The sequence below is a fragment of the Oncorhynchus tshawytscha genome, linkage group LG09, assembly GCF_018296145.1.
Source record: "Oncorhynchus tshawytscha isolate Ot180627B linkage group LG09, Otsh_v2.0, whole genome shotgun sequence".
Classification (NCBI taxonomy): Eukaryota; Metazoa; Chordata; class Actinopteri; order Salmoniformes; family Salmonidae; genus Oncorhynchus; species Oncorhynchus tshawytscha.
In genome coordinates, this window is record NC_056437.1 from 56,324,359 (window position 1) to 56,344,790 (window position 20,432).

General features: G+C 41.9%; 1 protein-coding gene and 1 long non-coding RNA gene across 5 annotated transcripts; both read right to left on the minus strand.

Annotated features, from left to right (window-relative positions):
• Positions 1-5,152: 5,152 nt before the first annotated feature.
• On the minus strand, positions 5,153-7,998 carry LOC121847176. Its single transcript, XR_006084113.1, has 3 exons — positions 7,692-7,998; positions 5,619-5,827; positions 5,153-5,422 (listed from the first exon to the last, which is right to left on the minus strand). It is a non-coding gene; the product is annotated as an uncharacterized LOC121847176 (long non-coding RNA).
• Positions 7,999-8,957: 959 nt separating this feature from the next.
• Positions 8,958-19,449, minus strand: hnrnph1l (heterogeneous nuclear ribonucleoprotein H1, like). 4 transcript variants are annotated; one of them, XM_024432622.2, is made up of 11 exons: positions 19,331-19,449; positions 18,066-18,173; positions 17,827-17,982; positions 17,570-17,713; positions 16,070-16,208; positions 14,925-15,112; positions 13,999-14,105; positions 13,751-13,886; positions 13,521-13,601; positions 13,278-13,373; positions 8,958-9,586 (listed from the first exon to the last, which is right to left on the minus strand). In XM_024432622.2, exons 2-11 carry the CDS (start codon positions 18,148-18,150, stop codon positions 9,489-9,491), a joined length of 1,230 nt encoding a protein of 409 aa, XP_024288390.1. In that variant the 5' UTR covers positions 18,151-18,173; positions 19,331-19,449; the 3' UTR covers positions 8,958-9,488. The 4 variants fall into 4 exon arrangements, with proteins under 4 accessions (XP_024288390.1, XP_024288389.1, XP_024288391.1 ...); XM_024432621.2 differs by having other exon boundaries at positions 14,916-15,112; XM_024432623.2 differs by having other exon boundaries at positions 8,958-9,590; positions 14,916-15,112.
• Positions 19,450-20,432: the final 983 nt, after the last annotated feature.

The window sequence follows — 20,432 nt, forward strand, 5'->3', positions numbered from 1 at the left end:
TTTGTTGAATCACCTTTGGCAGCGATTACAGCCTGGAGTCTTCTTGGGTATGACGTTACAAGCTTGGCACACCTGTATTTGGGGAGCTTCTCCCATTCTTCTCTGTAGACCCTCTCAAGCTCAAGTCAGGTTGGATGGGGAGTGTCGCTGTACAGCTATTTTCAGGTCTCTCTAGAGATGTTAGGTCGAATTCAAGTCCGGGCTCTGGCTGGGCCACTTAAGGACATTCAGAGACTTGTCCCGAAGACACTCCTTTGTCTTGGCTGTGTGCTTAGGGTCGTTGTCCTGTTGGAAGGTTAACCGTTGCCCCAGTCTGAGGTCCTGAGGGCTCTGGAGCAGGTTTCATCAAGGATCTCTCTGTACTTTGCTCCATTAATCTTTCCCTCGATCCTGACTAGTCTCCCAGTCCCTGCCGCTGAAAAACATACCCACAGCATGATTCTGCCACCACCATGCTTCACCGTAGGGATGGTGCCAGGTTTCCTCCAGATAGACGTGACACTTGGCATTCAGGCTAAAGAGTTCAATCTTGGTTTCGTCAGAACAAAGAATCTTGTTTCTCATTGTTTGAGAGTCCTTTAGGTGCCTTTTGTGAAACTCCAAGCAGGCTGTCATGTGCATTTGACTGAGGAGTGGCATCTGCCTGGCCACTTTTCCATAAAGGCTTGATTAGTGGAGTGCTGCAGAGATGGTTGTCCTTCTGTAAGGTTCTCCCATCTCCACAGAGGAACTCTGGAGCTCTGTCAGAGTGACCATCAGGTTCTTGGGTACCTCCATGACCAAGGCCCTTCTCTCCCGATTGCTCAGTTTGGCTGTGTGGACAGCTCTAGGAAGAGTCTTGGTTGATCCAAATTGCTTCCATTTAAGAATGATGGAGGCCACTGTGTTCTCTTCAAATGTTATTTGTCACATGCGTCAAATACAATAGGTGTAGGCCTTACAGTGACGAATGTGTGTGAAAAATAACAAATAACTAAAGAGCAACAACAAAATAACAGTAACGAGGCTATATACAGGGGGTACCGGTACAGAGTCAATGTGCGGAGGCACAGGTTAGTCGAGTTACTATGTGCAGTACCAGTCAAAAGTTTGTACACACCTACTCATTCAAGGGTTTTTCTTTAGTTTTACATTGTTGAAAAAGAGATGGCAGAGTGAAGGAAAAGCAGCCAACAAGTGCTCAGCATATGTGGGAACTCTTTCAAGATTATTGAAAACCATTCCAGGTAAAGCTGGTTGAGAGAATGCCAAGAGTGTGCAAAGCTGTCTTCAAGGCAAAGGGTGGCTACTTTGAAGAATCTCAAATATAAATTATATTTGGATTTGTTTAAAACTTTTTTGGTTACTTCTTCCATATGTGTTATTTCATAGTTTTGATGTCTTCACAATTATTCGACAATGTAGAAAATAGTAAACACAAAGAAAAACCTTTGAATGAGTAGGTGTGTCCAAACTTTTGACTAGCACTGTACATGTAGGTAGAGGTAAAGTGACTATGCATAGATAATAAACAGAGTGTAGCAGCAGCTACAGCAGCTAGTACAGGTAGCCATTTGATAAACTGTTCAGTAGTCTTATGGCTAGGGGGTTCAAGCTGTTTAGAAGCCTTTTGGACCTAGACTTGGTGCACTGGTACTGCTTGCCGTGCAGTAGTAGAGAGAACAGTCTATGACTAGGGTGGCTGGAGTCTTTGGCAATTTTTAGGGCTTTCCTCTGACACTGCCTGGTATAGAGGTCCTGGATGGCAGGAAGCTTGGCCCCAGTGATGTACTGGGCCGTTGTTAGTGGAATTCTAAATTCCTCTGTATTATTTCCCAATCAGAATTCATTACTCTGTCAATGCATTCTAAAGGGATTGTAAGACCCAATATTTTTTATAAGAAATGGACAGAGCCCCGGTCTTAAAAGTCAGGTAACAGCGTTTAATTCAAGAGAGTACTGAGTACATACACATTTTACCACAGGTTATAAACTGAAAATGACGTCTGCGTTTCCTAAATGTTCTATCTCTTCATAACACCGGTAGAGAGGCCATATAGTTCTCGAGCCTCCTCTCCTAAAGCCAAGGTCAGTCACTGTAAATCAGCATTCTAGACAGTCTGGAGATTGTCCGTCCCTGCCATCTGGAGATAGTTCATTCATTTGTACAAGGAACAGACCGTCATTGTTACTAAACTCCTGACTATATTATATACAATTGGGAATGGAAGCAAGAGAGAAAATTCATATATGTACAGTACATCATAGCATTTGGACTAGTCAGTTCTGATTGGAATGTATACATAATTAGTCATTTCAACCATAATTTCCTCCAACAGCCGTACGCACTACCCTCTGTATATCTGAGGACCCATGCCAAATCTTTTCAGTCTCCTGAGGGTGAACAGGCATTGTCGTGCCCTCTTCACAGCCACAACTGTCAGTAAGAGTGTCCATCATTGAGTCTTTGAATGAAGAGATGGAGATAAAACTGTCCAATTTGAGTGTTTTTTGCAGCTCGTTCCAGTCGCTGGCTGCAGTGAACTGAAAAGAATAGCGACACAGGGATGTGTGTGCTTTGGGGACCTTTAACAGAATGTGACTGGCAGAACAGGTGTTGTATGTGGAGGATGAGGGCTGCAGTAGGAGAGGATCTGCAGAGAAGAATTGGAGAAACTCCCCAAATACAGATGTGCCAAGCTTGTAGCGCCATACCCAAGAAGACTTGATGCTGTAATCACTACCAAAGGTGCTTCAACAAAGTACCGAGTAAAGGGTCTGAATACTTAAGTAAATGTGATATCAGTTTTTATTTGTGATAAGTTTGCAAAAATGTTTAAAAACCTGATTTTTAAAAATGTATTAATTCCATTATTTTACTTTTTAGATTAGCTTGTGTTGTTAGATATTACTGCACAGTTGGAGCTAGGAACATAATCATTTCGCTACACCCACAATAGAATCTGTTAAATGTGTGTATGTGATCAATAACATTTGATTTGATTTGATTCACGGCCCCCGGGGCAAAATAAGTTTGACACCCCTGATGTAAAGTCTATCAGGCCATTATCATTGTGTAATTGAAAGACACTGTCACCAGATTCTCAGGGATGTGCATCGGCCTTCAGTTTGACCCTCTCCTCATTGTCAAAGTTGTATTCACCTTGCTTATGATACCTGATATAACAATGGATAAATACTGTAAATATGTGCCATTCGTGGAAAGGACAGGTGCACAGAGTTGTTGATCCTGAAACAACTCAAACCTTCTCAAAGACAGAAACAGGCACTGAGGCACACTGACCTGATGGCCATTACAATGGTCATGACTGTCAGATACAGAAAGGATACCCTTATGATGTATTTTACATCATATTATGCTGCGTTTTGCATCATACAGGGATGATTTCTGTATTTTGAACATTACATATCTTGAAAACTTGATCGCTGGCGAGCAAAAATAAATAGGGACTATGCCAACAATGGACAAATTAAACAAATAACAAAAGATCAATTTTGGGTGGATTTTTTCTAAGCACAGGCAGCATAGAAATAGCACACATAGAACAGATCTATCGCTTTTTATACTTGCTTTCAATGAGAATGACCCAAAAAGTAACATATTGCAGTATTATTATTTTTTTTACTCCGCTGTCAAGAGGGGGGCCGCTAAAATGTTTTGCTCTGACTGCATGAGTAGGTATGGATGTCATTACACAGACCCAAGAGCCACTGCGGCCCCTCATGATGAGTTCAGATTTTTTTGTGTCCCCCACCCCATCAAAGTTGCCCATCCCTGGTCTAGAGGGTTTATTGCATGTGATAACTTCATGCAGGAGAGAGGCAGCCGTTGTCACGCCCTGACCTGCGTATTCTTTGTTTTCTTTATATATTTTGGTTAGGTCAGGGTGTGACATAGGGTGATGTATATGTTTTGTACTGTCTAGAGGTTTTGTAGGTTTATGTGGTTGTTTACCATCTAGGTGTTTATGTATGTCTATGGTTGCCTAGATTGGTTCTCAATTAGAGGCAGCTGTTTATCGTTGTCTCTGATTGGGAACCATATTTAGGCAGCCATCTTCTTTGGGTATTTCATGGGTTATTGTCTATGTGATGTTGCATGTTTGCACTCAGTTTTGATAGCGGTCACGGTCGTCTTATTTTGTTTGTTTAGTGTACTTCATGTTTTTTCGTCTTTCATTAAAAAGATGTATTCACATCACATTTGGTCTCCTCACTATGACGATCGTGATAGCCGTGATGATATTTTATTTTTGATAATTGTGTAGCTGGGAGATTGATTAATTTCAGTTTGACCTTTCATGCCTACTTTTTATTGAAACAGTTTTTATTAACTATGTCTGTTGCTGATTATTATTACAGTATAATAACTATAAGTTGAAAATATTGTTAAGTTTCAAATCATACAGTATGTAGAGCAGCAGTAGTAAGAACCTGACAGGGGAATTGAGAAAAATACTAGGAAATGTATTATGCAATAGCAGAAAAAGAGTACAAAGTGGTTGTTTAATTTAATATATCCACATTATCTGTCACACTGGTATTCAGTACAGTATGAATGGCCATGGCCCTAAGACTGCTTGGACTGTATCAGAGCAAGTGCGCCTCTGCAAGACCCCCCTTAGCAGTGTACATTTGCCCATTTCTAAGTTATTTGTCTATATCCTTTTCTCAGAAGGTACTAGAAATGAGCATTTAAAAGTTTGGGGGCATACACCGAGCCCCAAGGAGCCAAATGTGTCAACCCCCAATGTCAGAGTCACTCCTACACCACTGCGCACACACAGATGCAATGATGGGTGTCTAACAAAATACATATAATGTGCTAAATGAGGGGATGGGGCTCACATGCATGATGGCTCTCGTAGTTCTCTCAGGTATTGTCAGACCCCATGAATGCAGTAGTCCTTATATTTCCTCTGACAGTGGTTCCTCTTCTTACCATTGCCCTTTCTCTTGCCCTCCCTTCTCCTGTCTGTGAAGGGAGCCACGGGCAGAACTTTCAGTTTGGTGGAAAATGCCACTGGAGATGAGCGGGAGAGGAAAGAAAAGTACAATGTATTTATACAATATAATATACACTGAGTATACAAAACATTAAGAACACCTGCTCTTTCCATAACATAGATTTACCTGGTCAGTCTATGATCGCTTATTGATGTCACTTGTTAAATCACCTTCACTCAGTGTAGATGAGCTGGAGGAGATAGGCTAAAGAAGGATTTTTAAGCCTTGAGACAATTGAGACATGGAGTGTGTATGTGTGTCATTCACAGGGTGAACGGGCAAGACAAAAACATGTATGCACCTTTGAACAGGGTATGGTAGTAGGTGTATCAAGAATGGTCCTCAGAGCAAAGGTCATCCAGCCAACTTGTGGAAAGCTATCGACACCTAGAGTCCATGCCCTGAAAAATTGAGGCTGTTCTGAGAGAAGGGGGGTGCAACTCAATATATTAGAAAGGTGTTCTTTTTGCTTGGTATACTCAGTGTATATGGTCCATTTACATTGTAAATTGGTTTACTACTAAACTATGTGAATCTTTGCAAACAGTTTCCAGTTTCAGAGAGGCTGATAAATACATACAGTATATATAAACTGTGGTAACCTACTGTACCTCTTGGAAAGTGCATTTCATAATCCCCAGACAGATGGTCATCTTCACCATATTCAAAATAGTATTCCTCCTCCTTGTCATATTCCACCCGTTCGTCTGTTATTTTGTTATCATTGTGGAGGAGACTGTCCACAGATATCTGGGCAGGGACTTACCTTCGTGCCCGTCAATGGCATTGACAGAGGCACCACTGGATAGCCTGAAAGACACTGGAGACACACATGGGACATTTATTTGAATACTATTAGGGAATAAGATTGAACGCAGCCACACAAGGTATTCCCTCCCGAGTGACAGCAAAAATAGTCAGAGGAAACATATGCTCTGACTCCAGTTAATTTACATTTTAATACTAGAATATACACCTATTTTACAATCATGTTATGTTTATAATAATCATATATTCCTAGAGTATACAGTAGTGGACAAAAGTTTTGAGAATGACAGATGTACATTTTCAAAGTCTGCTGCCTCAGTTTGTATGATGGCAATTTGCATGTACTCCAGAATGTTATGAAGAGTGATCAGATGAATTGCAATTAATTGCAAAGTCCCTCCTTGCCATGCAAATGAACTGAATCCCCAATAAACATTCCACTGCATTTCAGCCCTGCCACAAAAGGACCAGCTGACATCATGTCAGTGATTCTCTCGTTAGCACAGGTGTGAGGAAGGCTGGAGATCACTCTGTCATGCTGATTGAGTTTGAATAACAGACTGGAAGCTTCAAAAGGAGGGTGGTGCTTGGAATCATTGTTCTTCCTTTGTCAACCATGGTTACCTGCTAGGAAACATGTGCCATCATCATTGCATTGCACAAAAAGGGCTTCACAGGCAAGGATATTGCTGCCAGTAAGATTGCACCTAAATCAAACATTTATCAGATCATCAAGAACTTCAAGGAGAGCGGTTCAATTGTTGTGAAGAAGGCTTCAGGGCGCCCAAGAAAGTCCAGCAAGCGCCAGGACCGTCTCCTAAAGTTGATTCAGCTGCGGGATCGGGGCACCACCAGTACAGAGCTTGCTCAGGAATGGCAGCAGGCAGATGTGAGTGCATCTGGACGCACAGTGAGGTGAAGACTTTTGGAGGATGGCCTGGTGTCAAGAAGGGCAGCAAAGAAGCCACTTCTCTCTAGGAAAAACATCAGGGACAGACTGATATTCTGCAAAAGGTGCAGGGATTGGACTGCTGAGGACTGGGGTAAAGTCATTTTCTCTGATGAATCCCCTTTCCGACTGTTTGGGGCATCCGGAAAAAAGCTCGTCTGGAGAAGACAAGGTGAGTGATACCATCAGTCCTGTGTCATACCAACAGTAAAGCATCCTGAGACCATTCATGTGTGGGGTCGCTTCTCAGCCAAGAGAGTGGGCTCACTCACAATTTTGACAAAGAAGACAGCCATGAATAAAGAATGGTACCAACACATCCTCCGAGAGCAACTTCTCCCAACCATCCAGGAACAGTTTGGTGACGAACAATGCCTTTTCCAGCATGATGGAGCACCTTGCCATAAGGCAAAATGATAACTAAGTGGCTCGGGGAACAAAACATCGATATTTTGGGTCCATGGCCAGGAAACTCCCCAGACCTTAATCCCATTGAGAACTTGTGGTCAATCCTCAAGAGGCGGGTGGACAAACAAAAACCCACAAATTTTGACAAACTCCATGCATTAATTATGCAAGAATTGGCTGCCATCAGTCAGGACGTGGCCCAGAGTTAATTGACAGCATGCCAGGGCGGATTGCAGAGGTCTCGAAAAAGAACGGTCAACACTGCAAATATTGACTCTGCATCAACTTCATGTAATTGTCAATAAAAGCCCTTGACACGTATGAACTGCTTGTAATTATACTTCAGTATTCCAAAGTAACATCTGACAAAAATATTTAGACACTGAAGCAGCAAACCTTGTGGAAATTAGTATTTGTGTCATTCTCAAAACTTTAGGCCACGACTGTACACCCATGATTCGCCTATACGTTGTTAGAACTATAGGCGGGGCTATATAATATAACCTACCCCCAAGATAAACAGACCACTGCAACATTGTAACAGTCCCAACTCACTCACCTGATCTATGGAAAAGAAAAAGCACAAATCGATATACAACGTTCATTGCTGTTTTTTTTTTGGAGCTACTGAAAATAAACTCAAAGCGCCATAAACCTTCTTAACTCACTTCCACAGCACCATATAGGTCCGGTATGTCCATTAGAGAAGCAGCGACACCTTTATCACAGTGCTTGGCACAGAATTTGGGAAAAGAACTGTTCATTCCCCAGTGGCGCAATAACCCTACGGATGTTACCGCCCAATGATTCATGGCCACACGTTTCAATAAGAGGCAGAGCCTAAACTGTAAAGTATTGAATTTCAAGGCATATACACTACATATACAAAAGTATGTGGACTGCCCTTGAAATTAGTGGATTCTGCCATTTCAGCCACACCCGTTGCTGACAGGTGAATAACTGCGAGCCAGGCCTAATCGCCCTACCTCACTAACGCTCGTGGTTGAATAGAAGCAAGTCCGTGCAGCAATGTTAGAACATCTAGTGGAAAGCCTTCCCAGAAGAATGGAGGCTGTTCTAGAAGCAACGTGGTAACCAACTCCAAATTAATGCCCAAGAATTTGGAAAGAGATGTTCAAACAAGCAGTTATTCACATACTTGGTCATGTACAGTAACATATAGGCCAAGTCAATGATGGACATTAAAATGTTACTTCTGACAATATGGAGACACCACTGTCATGAGAACATTCGCTGCATTATCCTATAATAAAGGAATCCTTTACAGTAGACCTAATAGTCATGACAGAGTCCAAAAAAAAACTAAAAACATTTGAAGACTTTAAAATGTGAGGATAGAAGTTGATAGAATATTATCAAAAAACATGGACCAGGATGTGATTACTGAAAAGCAAGGCGGGCACATTAACAGGTTGGCACAAATACTGGTGCGCATTCTGTAGGCCGTGGCTAGGTTTTCTACAACGCTCTGAGCTCGAGGTTCTTACAGGTGTGAGGTGGTATGCACCTTTCACTACTGAATGGTGTTTCTAAACTCCTCAACATTGCTTAAGATAACACCATAACTAGACCATAGGGGCCCCTGGAATGGATTAGCATACAAAGCGCAACAACTGAAGAAAGTGCCGCCCAGTGCTAGAATGGGGCATATAGGGACGGCAGTGTTTTTTTGCAATTGAGCATACTTTATTACAGTACTCTCCTTTAGCTGCACCTGGGAAACCGTTCCATGTTGTTTAATCCTACACCACTATAATGTGCCCCAAAATATATTGCTTTATAAGAATGAGACAAAAAATAAAAATCAGTGAATAAACGTTTATTAATGATGCCCATTAGCAGAATCAAAACAGTGAGCGGGGATGAGACATCTATTACAAGGTTTAAAACAGCAACCAAAAATAATATCCTGTTTATAAAAAGCAAATTCAACATGCCCTTTTAACATTATAAAAATTCCTCTGGCTCTAACCAAGTTTATAGGAACCATGAAAAAGGAGCAGAACATTTTTGCAGACTCACGAGGAGTCATTACAAGCAGTCATGATTACCATATTTACAAAAGGACACGTGGCTTCACAAACAGCATCCAGTCATTCAGAGTTGAACTACAGGTATAACTAGGGTGGAACCAAAATCCTTCACCCTGCGCTGTCTCATTCACAAAACCAAAAAACATAACATACGGGCTCCAATGACAAGGTTAAGAAAGGCCGGGGTAAAAACGTCTTCCCCCCAGCTTTCATACATTAGAGCTATACCACTCCAATCTGTACAAAATCTGTAACCATCTCGAAAAATAATTTCGCCAACAGCGAAGAACCCCCTGGATCTCCTACATGCCCCACCCCGCTCCCATGCTCATGCTGCCATTCATGCCCATGGAGCCACGGCTGCTGCCATAGTAACTGCTGCTCATCCCGCTCTGATTACCTAACAGGAGAAAGAAATATCCACATTAGGACCGTTGCAGGCTTACCTTCTCCAAAACAAACTATGCAACAATGGTCAAATGTAAACAAGATAGCAGACACGTCATTGAGACATTTTGACACAGCGGCGCTACTGTAGATAGCAAAATAGTGTAGAAGACATTTGCTAACAATATGTAAACAATTTTAGCTGGCTAGCTAATCTTGGTTAAACATCGGGCAAAACAATTATTTAAAGTTATTTAGTCTCCGCAAAACTCTTTGCTAGCAAACGTGACACCGTCTCAATAACGAAGGCGTTCTATGACGATGTCTCCACTTTCCTAGCGATATATTTTGGTAAGAGATGCAAATATTGAACTGTCAGGCCAAGAGTTATTCTCATCTGATATGGAGTTTAAAAAAGAAAAATAATAATAGGGCTTAATAATGTTAACTAGGGCTGTGGCAGTCATTAAATTCTGTCAACCGGAGACTGTCAAGCACTAACAGCTGGTCTCACGGTAATTGACTGTTAATTAACAAAAAAACATTTAGCATCTCCTGGCTTTCATGCAATGGTCTGCGTCACTGGCATGTAGGCTAAGAAATATTTTTTGTTTCAAAGTTTAACAAATCCACTTAATATAGCTCACACCACCGCAAACACATTTTAGACAGGTCTAAAGATGTGATCTAGTTGAACATTATAAACACTCTTGAGTTGTCCTTATGTTAGGCCTGATATGGCTGTGGGCTACACTAGCTAATTTAGCAGACAAGATATGCTTAGAATTCAGTGGCATTATTTTATAGTATTTAGAAAACAATTGAACGTCGCTGAATAAAATAGGATATTTTCACCAAACGATTCCCCAGAAAGTGCGCACATGCGTCCTTTTCTAAATTTTGTTACATTACAGCCTTACTCTAAAATGGATTAAATTGTATTCCCTCAATCTACACACAATACCTGATAATGACTATGCAAAAACAGGTTTAGAACTGTGCAAATGTAAAAAATAAACCAATCACATTTCCAAAAGTATTCAGACCCTTTACTCAGTACTTTGTTGAAGCACCTTTGGCAGAAATTACATCCTCATGTCTTCTTGGGTATGACGCTACAAGCTTGGCACACCTGTATTTGGACAGTTTCTCCCATTCTTCTCTGCAGATCCTCAAGCTCTGTCAGGTTGGATGGGGAGCGTCGCTGCACAGCTATTTTCCGGTCTCTCCAGAGATGTTCGATCGGGTTCTAGTCCAGGCTCTGGCTGGGCCACTCAAGGACATTGAGACTTATCCCGAAGCCCCTCCTGCGTTGACTTGGCTCTGTGCTTTGGGTCATTGTCCTGTTGGAAGGGGAAACTTCTTCCCAGTCTGAGGTCCTGAGTGCTCTGGAGCAGGGTTTCATCAAGGATCTCTGTATTTTGCTGTTCATCTTTCCCTCGATCCTGACTAGTCTCCCAGTCCCTGCTGCTGAACATCCCCACAGCATGATGCTGCCACTGCGCTTCACCGTAGGGATGGTGCCAGTTATCCTCCAAATGCGACGCTTGGCTTCCAGGCCAAAGAGTTCAATCTTGGTTTCAGCCAGAGAATATCGTTTCTCGTGGTCAGAGTCCTTTAGGTGCCTTTTGGCAAACTCCAAGCAGGCTGTCATGTGCCTTTTACTGAGGAATGGCATCTGTCTGGCCACTCCACCATAAACACCTGATAGGTGGAGTGCTGCAGAGATGGGAGAACCTTCCACAAGGACAGCCATCTACACAAAGGAACTCTGGAGCACTGTCAGTGACCATTGGGTTCTGTGTCACCTCTCTGACCAAGGTCCTTCTCCATTGATTACTATGTATGGCCAGGCGGCCAGCTCTAGGGTGGGTGTTGGTGGTTGATGGGGCCACTGTGTTCTTGGGGACTTTCAATGCAGCAGAAATTTGTTGACTTGTTCAACAAAATCTTGCCTCGGAGCTCAAAGGACTATTCCTTCAACCTAATGGCTTGGTTTTTGCTCAGACATGCACCATCAACTATGGACCTTACATAAACAGGTGTGAGTTTCAATCACGTCCAATCAAATGAATTTACCACACGTGGACTCCAAATAAGTTGAACAAACATCAAGGACGATTAATGAAGTTCAATTTCGAGCCTCACAGCAAAAGGTCTTAATACTTGTGTGGAAAAGGGGTCTGAATACTTCCCAAATGCACTTTAGGTCAACTTTTGTACTATGAGGATTGTGTCGAGGAACAGATCTGTGGATGGGTACCAAAAAAACTGCAAATAACTGTGCAGCAACACTCCCCTCCCCATCCAACCTGACAGAGCTCGAGAGGATCTGCAGAGAAGAATAGGAGAAACTCCCCAAATACAGGTGTGCTAAGCTTGTAGCGTCATACCCAAGAAGACTCGAGGCTGTAATCATTGCCAAAGCTGATTCAACAAAGTACTGAGTCAAGTGTGAATACTTATGTAAATGTGATTTGTTTTTTTTCTTTCATAACATTTACAGAAATGTCTACAAATGTTAATGGTTTGTCATTATGGGGTATTGTGTGTAGACTGACGAGGAAAACACTTTAGAATAAAGCTGCTACAACCAATCATATTAAATAAATACACTTTTAAAAGCATTGACGCTGACGCAACCGATCAGAACATTTAGCTTAAAATGTTGATAAACTATTACGCCATTTCTTCACATAAGCCAGCAATACGAACACGGCAGTAGGCTGTAAGCATGAATGTTCCAAAAAGCAATCAATTAGCTGGAAAACACTTAAAAAGTGACCGCAGATGCAACTATGTATGTAATGCTTTATTATAAAAGGTACATGTTTTTATGGTGAAATAGTTCTTCCCCAACTTGAAACTCACATGCTGCGTATGTATGCCAGCTGGGCTCAAGCGGATTAATGTGCTTCATTTAATGAGTTATTTGGCCACTTTAGGTTTCGAAACAAACCTTGTACAAACATATAGGCCTACGGACGAGACTACATGATCCATGTGACTGATTTGAAGAAAAGAAAAGCACAAAAAAGGCACGAGGTGTTTGCCTAAGTGCACATCATTTAAAAGTGATAATACATCATTCACAAGTGATAGTGTGATGGGTGACAAAAGCCTATTCTTAATTTTGTGTTATATTTACATATGCTGCCAAATACTATAAGTGTGAAATTAGTTCTGATTTAGGATGGATCATTATCATGCTCCTGTCAGGAACAGGGGCATGGAAAAAATACATACATGTAATGTATGCACTTTAATTGTGAATGGAGGACGCTTTTTCTGTGGTTCATTTTCATACCAGCCAGGTAGGCTATAATCCTGTCGTAAAGCAAAGCAATGTGCTTAATATTAGATAAGTTGATAAATAGGCCTAGCATAGAGGCTATCACAACTGTACTCAAGTAATTGCATAGCCTATAGAAATGTTGCACATGTTATTGAAAACATTTGCATTGATGTCAGAGTGATTAGCAGGCCAATAGAGGGCCGTGTACCAGGCAGTTAACGAGTTTGGTAGGCTACTAATGACCATCAGCAGCAGCAGAGCTTGGAGAAGCCTAGTTACCGTGACTAAACGGTCACATGAAATTTGACTGTGGTCATGACACGTGACCGCCGGTGCGGCAGTAATAAGGTCACCGTAACAGCCCCAGTAACAACCCTCCTGTGACAGGCAGCAGAGAGCTGACACTTACTGTAATCATTGTACCCCCCCATGCTGGACTGGCTGCTGTAACCACCCGTGTAACCAGCGCTCATCTGCTGGCTGCCTCCATAGGAAGATTGGTTGGCTGTGGAAAATAGAACTCTCAAATAAAATAACTTAACAATATGGTGTTTGTCCAATTAATGCCAAAGTCTGCACAAAGAACTCTACCCCCGTTGGCCCAGAATATCCACTTTTATACCTTCATCTATCCCCAACTGAAAATACTCACCCACAGCACTCATCTGGCCACCATAGCCTCCATTACTGCCCCCTGCTGTTGAGTTGAGGAACAACTCAACATAACGGTGCTCTGATAAGGAAGAGCGAGAGGGCAGTTACATCAAACTTCTTAATTGGATTAAAAAACAATGGATTTAGGATACAACTGTCCAGACAGGAAGGGTAAATAAAGTAATATCATGTAAAGGGCGATGACACATCAAATTACTGCCGACTCACGCATGTTGGCTTTATCCTTTGACATAGCTGCCACAGCATCCTCATGTGTGGCAAACTCCACATCAGCCTCTCCAGTCATCCTTCCATCTGGACCAACCTCGATGTGCACACGCACTGGGTTCAATGGCGAGAAAAACTACATGGGAGAAAATTGAGACAATTAGCATTCCCAGTCAGTGATTGTTCACCTTTCCATCAGTGACTGTCAACAGATGACTGTATATTATGTAACTAGTTCTGGTGCTCACACTGTAGACATCCGTCTCTGTTGCCCGGTAAGGAAGTCCCCTCATGTGCACACAGTGTCCAGTCGTACTCTGAAAACTTGAACCACCATCGCCATAACGATCGGAACCTATAAGTCATCAGGAAAGTCGACAGAGATAGAAAGCTTACAAATAGTTTCACCCACGAAAACATTAGAAATACACAAACTCAAAGTAACTCCAGTATGCTTTCAAGGGTGAAGGTTGGAACCTAAATTACTTTTCAATCGTTTCATTCTGTACAGATCCAAAATCCCCCCCCCACTGTTCCCAACCAGCAGAATTAAGTTCTGAACTGGTTGAGCCAGCTTGCGTGTGCAGAACGGTACTAGAATTAAAAACATTGTATACTTAACATGTACTGAAGTTCGCCCATTAATCTCAAACTAACTAAAAATCTCTCCCCATCTTCTGAATCAAGCTTGTACAGTAGCCTATGCTTTGGAGGGGCAAGGGGCAGGTAGCCAGCACAGGCAAACATTTTCAGCTTGCAGGCAAACACTGGACTAAGTTTGAGTGAGGGCTCTGCATAGGCACTTTGTTGCATTTTTTTGTGGGACTAGAAAAAATGTCTCGAAGCTAACATTTAGTTTTTAACTGGTTCCTAAGGTTTAAAAAAAAATAATAGTTCTGTTTCAGAACAATATGGATCACTTCCGTTCCTGGTTATGTTTCTTCTCCTTAAAAAAATTCTGGTCTTGTTCCCTGAACAGGTTCAAACCCTTGCATTGTAATACCCAAAGCGTTCCGCAAGAAACATTTTCAGTTTTCCCTTGCTGTTATGTCCCATGACCACTCACCTGAGATTTCCAAAGAAGATAGAACAGAAACCAGAAAAAGGTGTAGGAGAAAGATGGAAAGGACAAAGCACTTTATTCTCACATAGCCTTTATTCTCACCAGCCTCACCTCCGCCGTAGCCCCCACGGCGCATCCTGTCAAAGGAGCCTCCGCGGCTCATGCCATTGTAGCCACGGCCGCCACCACCACCGGGCCTGTCGTAGGGGCCTGGTCTCTGCATGCCACCCATCGTTTTGCGTGGGGGATCGTAATTTGTCCGCACCTCTGCGTCGCTGCTCTTGAATATCTCAATATACCTACAGGCACACAGACAAGCGTTAGGCCAGGGTCCTGGACCCAAAAGGTTTAACGGCTATTGAGGAGAATAGTTTACATGGAGCAAAACAAAAAAAATCTGCCAGTACTAATGACATTGGTCTGTAGCATGTTCGTCCTGTTGCTCACAGCCATGCATGTCAATCATAGTATCTATAAGCTAATTGATGCCTCTGAAACTATGCATTTTTACTGACCGAACATCGATGTTTCTTAATTGTTAGGGTTAATGATAAACATAGCCCCTGGAAAGTTAAAGCTATTTTCCTGTTGATGTCTTAAATAAACTAGCACTGAGAAGTCAACAAAAAAAACAGAGAATGAACCATAGAAAATTACACTTGTCAGTGTAGAAATGCCATCATTGACCCCCAGATGACCAAAGCTTTCCTTGTGACTGCAGGATCCATGGTCTAAGGAAGACTGGGTCTCAGTTACACATTGTGTGACATGAGGGTCTGTGGATTAGTGCTGAGTGAAAAATGTTAACTTCTAGAGGGGGGAAGGACACCATGATATAAAGTTGCATTTTCTTTATTTTTTTTTTAAAGAGATGCCACATTTAAATTACATCCAGAATTAGCATATTGGATTGGTGTGTAGATCAATAACATGTGTTTTTATCCAACCCAGTTTAGTGAAATATTGTGAATTCTCTATCTACCAAAGGTGTTTCCTGACCACCTTGAGTGGAAGTCAATCGAAAACTCAAAACAAAGTCCAGGACAATCACTCAGCACTAAAGTATTTTTTGGCAAAAAATAAGCGAATCTCTGAATTCGACGAGGCTATGGTTGATGATCTCATATGGATACATGTATGAATGTCCTTGTTGAATGTGTAGGTTCTTGACATGTGTCATTACGACAGAAGACGATTGTGGCAACAGATGAATACCATAAGAAAAGCAGCTTAACCAGCCAACCATCCATCCCCACCTGTGCCCTATTCTTTCCTTGTGTTTCTTTAGAGCCTTTTCAGCTATATCCTGTGAAGCAAACTGCACGAAGGCCTCCCCCGTACTCCTCCCCTGGAAGTCCACCGGCAATGTTATCCCATTTGGCACGATTTCCAACCCTTCAACCCAAGGACAGATAACCCCAGCGGGGGACATTAAATGACATGCCCATTCAGTGTTGTTGCTCTTTTTCTGCTAAAACAACAAAATGAAAACACATCAGACACGAGAACCCTATAAAAAGAAAAGCCTTATGAACAGCGAACCAGATGGGTGTCACCATTTTGATCATTAACTTACTTTTTTTGTACTTCATTCTGGGAACATAAATGAAATGAAGGGATCCATAGAATATTCGGGAGATATTAAGTTATTTCACCAGTTTTGGGTGATGCTACTGCTGAATGTACGACAGTCTGAATTTAAAGTAACTGCCCAGTGTTTCCAGTTATATATAATTAGTTACAATATGAGTGAAATAGCCTTCCTTTACGTAAAAATAAATACATTTCGTGATGAATGGTGGGGGCATACCAACAGCAAAATTGTGTGGGTGTATACCGGTCAATAAAAATAAGTTAACACCTGATTGGCCAGCTCAGCCAGTGAGCCAAAGCGACGTCTCGGCCAAAAACATACGAGGAAATCACAAGCATTTACAAAATGGTCTATTTGATACACGGGCGTTATTTTTTTACACATGTATGATGCTTTGGCCACAAAAAATGAACACAAGCCTTTAAAAGTGATATTCTCACTGGACAGTTACTTTAAGATGAATCCAAAACAGAAGTATCCAGCTTTAATCTAATCTGTCTCAGTTATTTTTGACTATCATGTTTATATCAAAGAGTTCAGATGCCAACTCAATGTCAAGAGACCTTTGAGATTAGAATTTTCCTTCAGCCAAATCTTGAACTACAGGCAGTGTATTTTCAAAGTCATGTTGAGATCAACTAAGGATGATTATCTTAAAGCATGTGTCACATGAAGCAATCGGATGCACTATACGTGGCTTGCAAAACAAGATGCATCTGTGTTGCTCAGTGTCAGCCTGCAACTTGGTTGCATTGCATGAAATAAAAATGTGTTCATACTGCTACAATCCGCAAATGATTGGCAGTCAATAAAATGCCATTTTAATAGTGAATCCAAACGGTTTTGTCCAGTTTCAAATGTAATTGTCCAACATGAACTGCACTAGCTACCTAATCTCGTTTCCAGCTTGGTCAGCTAGCTAGCGTGGTAAAACGTGGTTAGCAAATAGGCTACATTTTGGCTAGCTAGCTAAATTGAACAGCAAGCATGGTCTATCACTAATGTTAGAATTACCAAACTGTTGGATAAACAAATAATTTATCAAACCATGATGTATGACAAGATTGGATGTTGCATGCAATTTTAATTGTGTTTGTTTTGCCTAATGTGACAGAGGCTTAAGAATTAATTAGAGTGTTGGGAAAAAGGGCACTAAACACACCTGAGAAGAACTGGACAATCTCCTCCTTGCTACAACCGAAGGGAAGGCCACGCAGCCGCACAAGCCCATCCCCCTCAGTCTCTGGGCAGTTTGGACCGGTGTGCTTCATGACCCAGTCCATCTCCACATTGTTCGATTTGAATACTGAGAAAAAAAATGAATGTGAGGATTCTTTGGCATCTAATCCTCTCCCAGAACATGATGTTGGCACAATCACCTTAAAAGACAAGTCACTACTGGAACAGGGAGACCAATACCTTCCACATATCTGTGACCCAGGGTCTCTCGGTCTTTCTTGACGGCAATCTTCAGGTCGTCCTCCGACTCCAGCTCTACGAAGGCCTCTCCGCTTGGCCTGCCCTCGCGAGTGTAGGTGAAATGGATGCTTGTGCCGTTGTTTGCAACTTTACAATCTGGAATATTTTATACCAATTTAGTCACCTGAAAATAGGTCAGACTTCCTTACATTTAACAATATAAGTAGCCAGGTTCTTACCAGAGAAAAATCTTGACACTTCATCCACAGCGCAAGACCAGGGAAGGCCACGAATGCGCACCACAAATCCCTCTCCATCTGCCATAGTTGGTTTATGGTCGGTCAGCCCTTTGAGACAGAATCGACAAGTTACTTACTATACACATCTTGATGGGCTAATAGTTAATGAAAATGTCCATATGCCAGATGACCATGTAGTTAAGGGTTGTAGCTAAATATAAATTGGCCAGCTGGCAAGAGTGCCAGACTTTGTTCTCCTTGGTAGTCTGTGTTTCAGCAAACAGGTCAGGACTGCACCATCTGGGTAGCCAAAAGGCCGGCCGATGGTGACACACAACATCCTGAACTAGCAATAGACACTGTAGCATGGTGGTGGAAAAGAAAGTATGCATTGTGAAAAGAAAGTATGCATTGTTTCCCCGACTTCTCACCATTATATCGAGTTAAATGAGGAAATCGACGGATTTCAAATGACATTTTATTTGTCACATACACGTTTAGCAGATGTTATCGCGGGTGTTGCGAAATGCTTGTATTTGCAGCCTGAATGGAGAATGTTTTATGTACGAACCGGTCCACTGGGGATAATAGCCGGTTGAAAATATTACCATCGGATGATAAGATAAAACGACTCAATATCGCCACCTGCCGGGATTTGGCTTTTAGAGATAAAGCCAGCGCGCATCACTCAATATCGTCAAAGCAGAAATCGAAAAACGCAGAATCTGAATCAATTTAATTTGGGAAAGACTAGGTACTACGTTAAGAAATCGAAACAATGTATTCAACACTTTCATCAATGGGCATAGCCATTTGAGTTGCTAACTAAACAGTAACATTTCTTTATTTTAATGGGCTGGCCTAAAAAAAAAAAAAAACAGCAACCTAGGCGGCTCGCGAACATTTTAATGAATGAGTATAGTTAGGTAGTTAATATTATCAGTTGTTAGCCTCTGATATTATTCTCTTGGACGCATGTTATCTAAACTATCAAGTATGTAAGTGCCTGAATCATAATTTACGAAACCAGCAACAATAGTTTGCAATCATTCTTTACTAGTCTTAAACACGTTACTGGCTAGTTAGACAAAGCATGCTATCGGCACGCAGACAAACACGTCGCAGGCCTCAAGGCTTATCCAGTAATCGACGTCAGTCTACAATTAGAAAACTCAAGTATAAATACTTGAATCATACATTCTTACAAATGCATTAACTTAGCTAACCTTTCATCTTTAATATAATGCAACCTAAAATGAAAATACCTTGATTTCTTTTTTCTGATTAAGTGGGTGTTTGGCGATAGCTGCTGTCTGGACTTGCGTTGCACTTTTGCACCAGAGCGCATGCGACGTGCACCACCGGAAACGCAAAGCCTTCTTCTTTTTTGGGTTGGCATCCAATATTTTGCATTACCGCCCCCAGCTGGACTATAATATAAATCCATCATACTTTGTGATTCAAAAGGGGAAAAGGAGAAAAAAATAACAATTACACAAAAATACACCCTTCTAACTAACCCTACACTCATTAAAAACCCACTACCCCATTCCACTACCTTGACCTTATCTGCTCCTTCACCATGCCAATGGCCTGGGAGGACTGGACACCAACACACCCTGTAACTCTTCTGAAGTCAAATCTCAAATACCAAAATACTTCTCTGCAGTTGCCAGAGATCTACGTTCCATTCCTGAGGTACAGTTGATAACCATTGCCATTAACGCTAAGAAGCCAACCTTATTGAAGTATATATCACTCATTGGCCTATCCCTCTGTGCTGGCACAGATCTACTATTCACATGGATCCTCTCATGATCCCTCATACTTGACCCATCCTCCTCTACTTTCTTCACTGCCTCAGTATACGACACCTTCTGCACAACTACTCTAGCCACCTCAAACTGCTTCCGATCCCCAGCAACATGGGCACCCCTTCAGTTGACAAGCACAACTTTATCCACTGAAACAACACAATTCTCTATCCCATGCCCTCCTACGCACTTCCCTCATCCAGGAATCTCCCTCCTATGAACTGCCGCAGACATGACCATAAACGGTGCACCTGAAACAGCTCAGTGGACTCTGCACAAAAGCTCTAACGGGATAACTGATACAGTATATCCTAACACGACGTTGTCGGGTAAAGGCTGACACAAAAGGACTGACAGTGCCTCCTCGGTTTCACCACACTCACCACCAGGTCTGTCACACCAAAAGGAAAGCAATCTTCAACTTCAATTGCTTCACCTCCCCACTCAACTGCACCCAACTCCTTTCCCACTCACCCGGAAACCACAAATGGATCCGCCAAAAGGTAAGGATCCACTTTCTTCAAAAATCTCACTCTTGCTTGACCAGATTGTT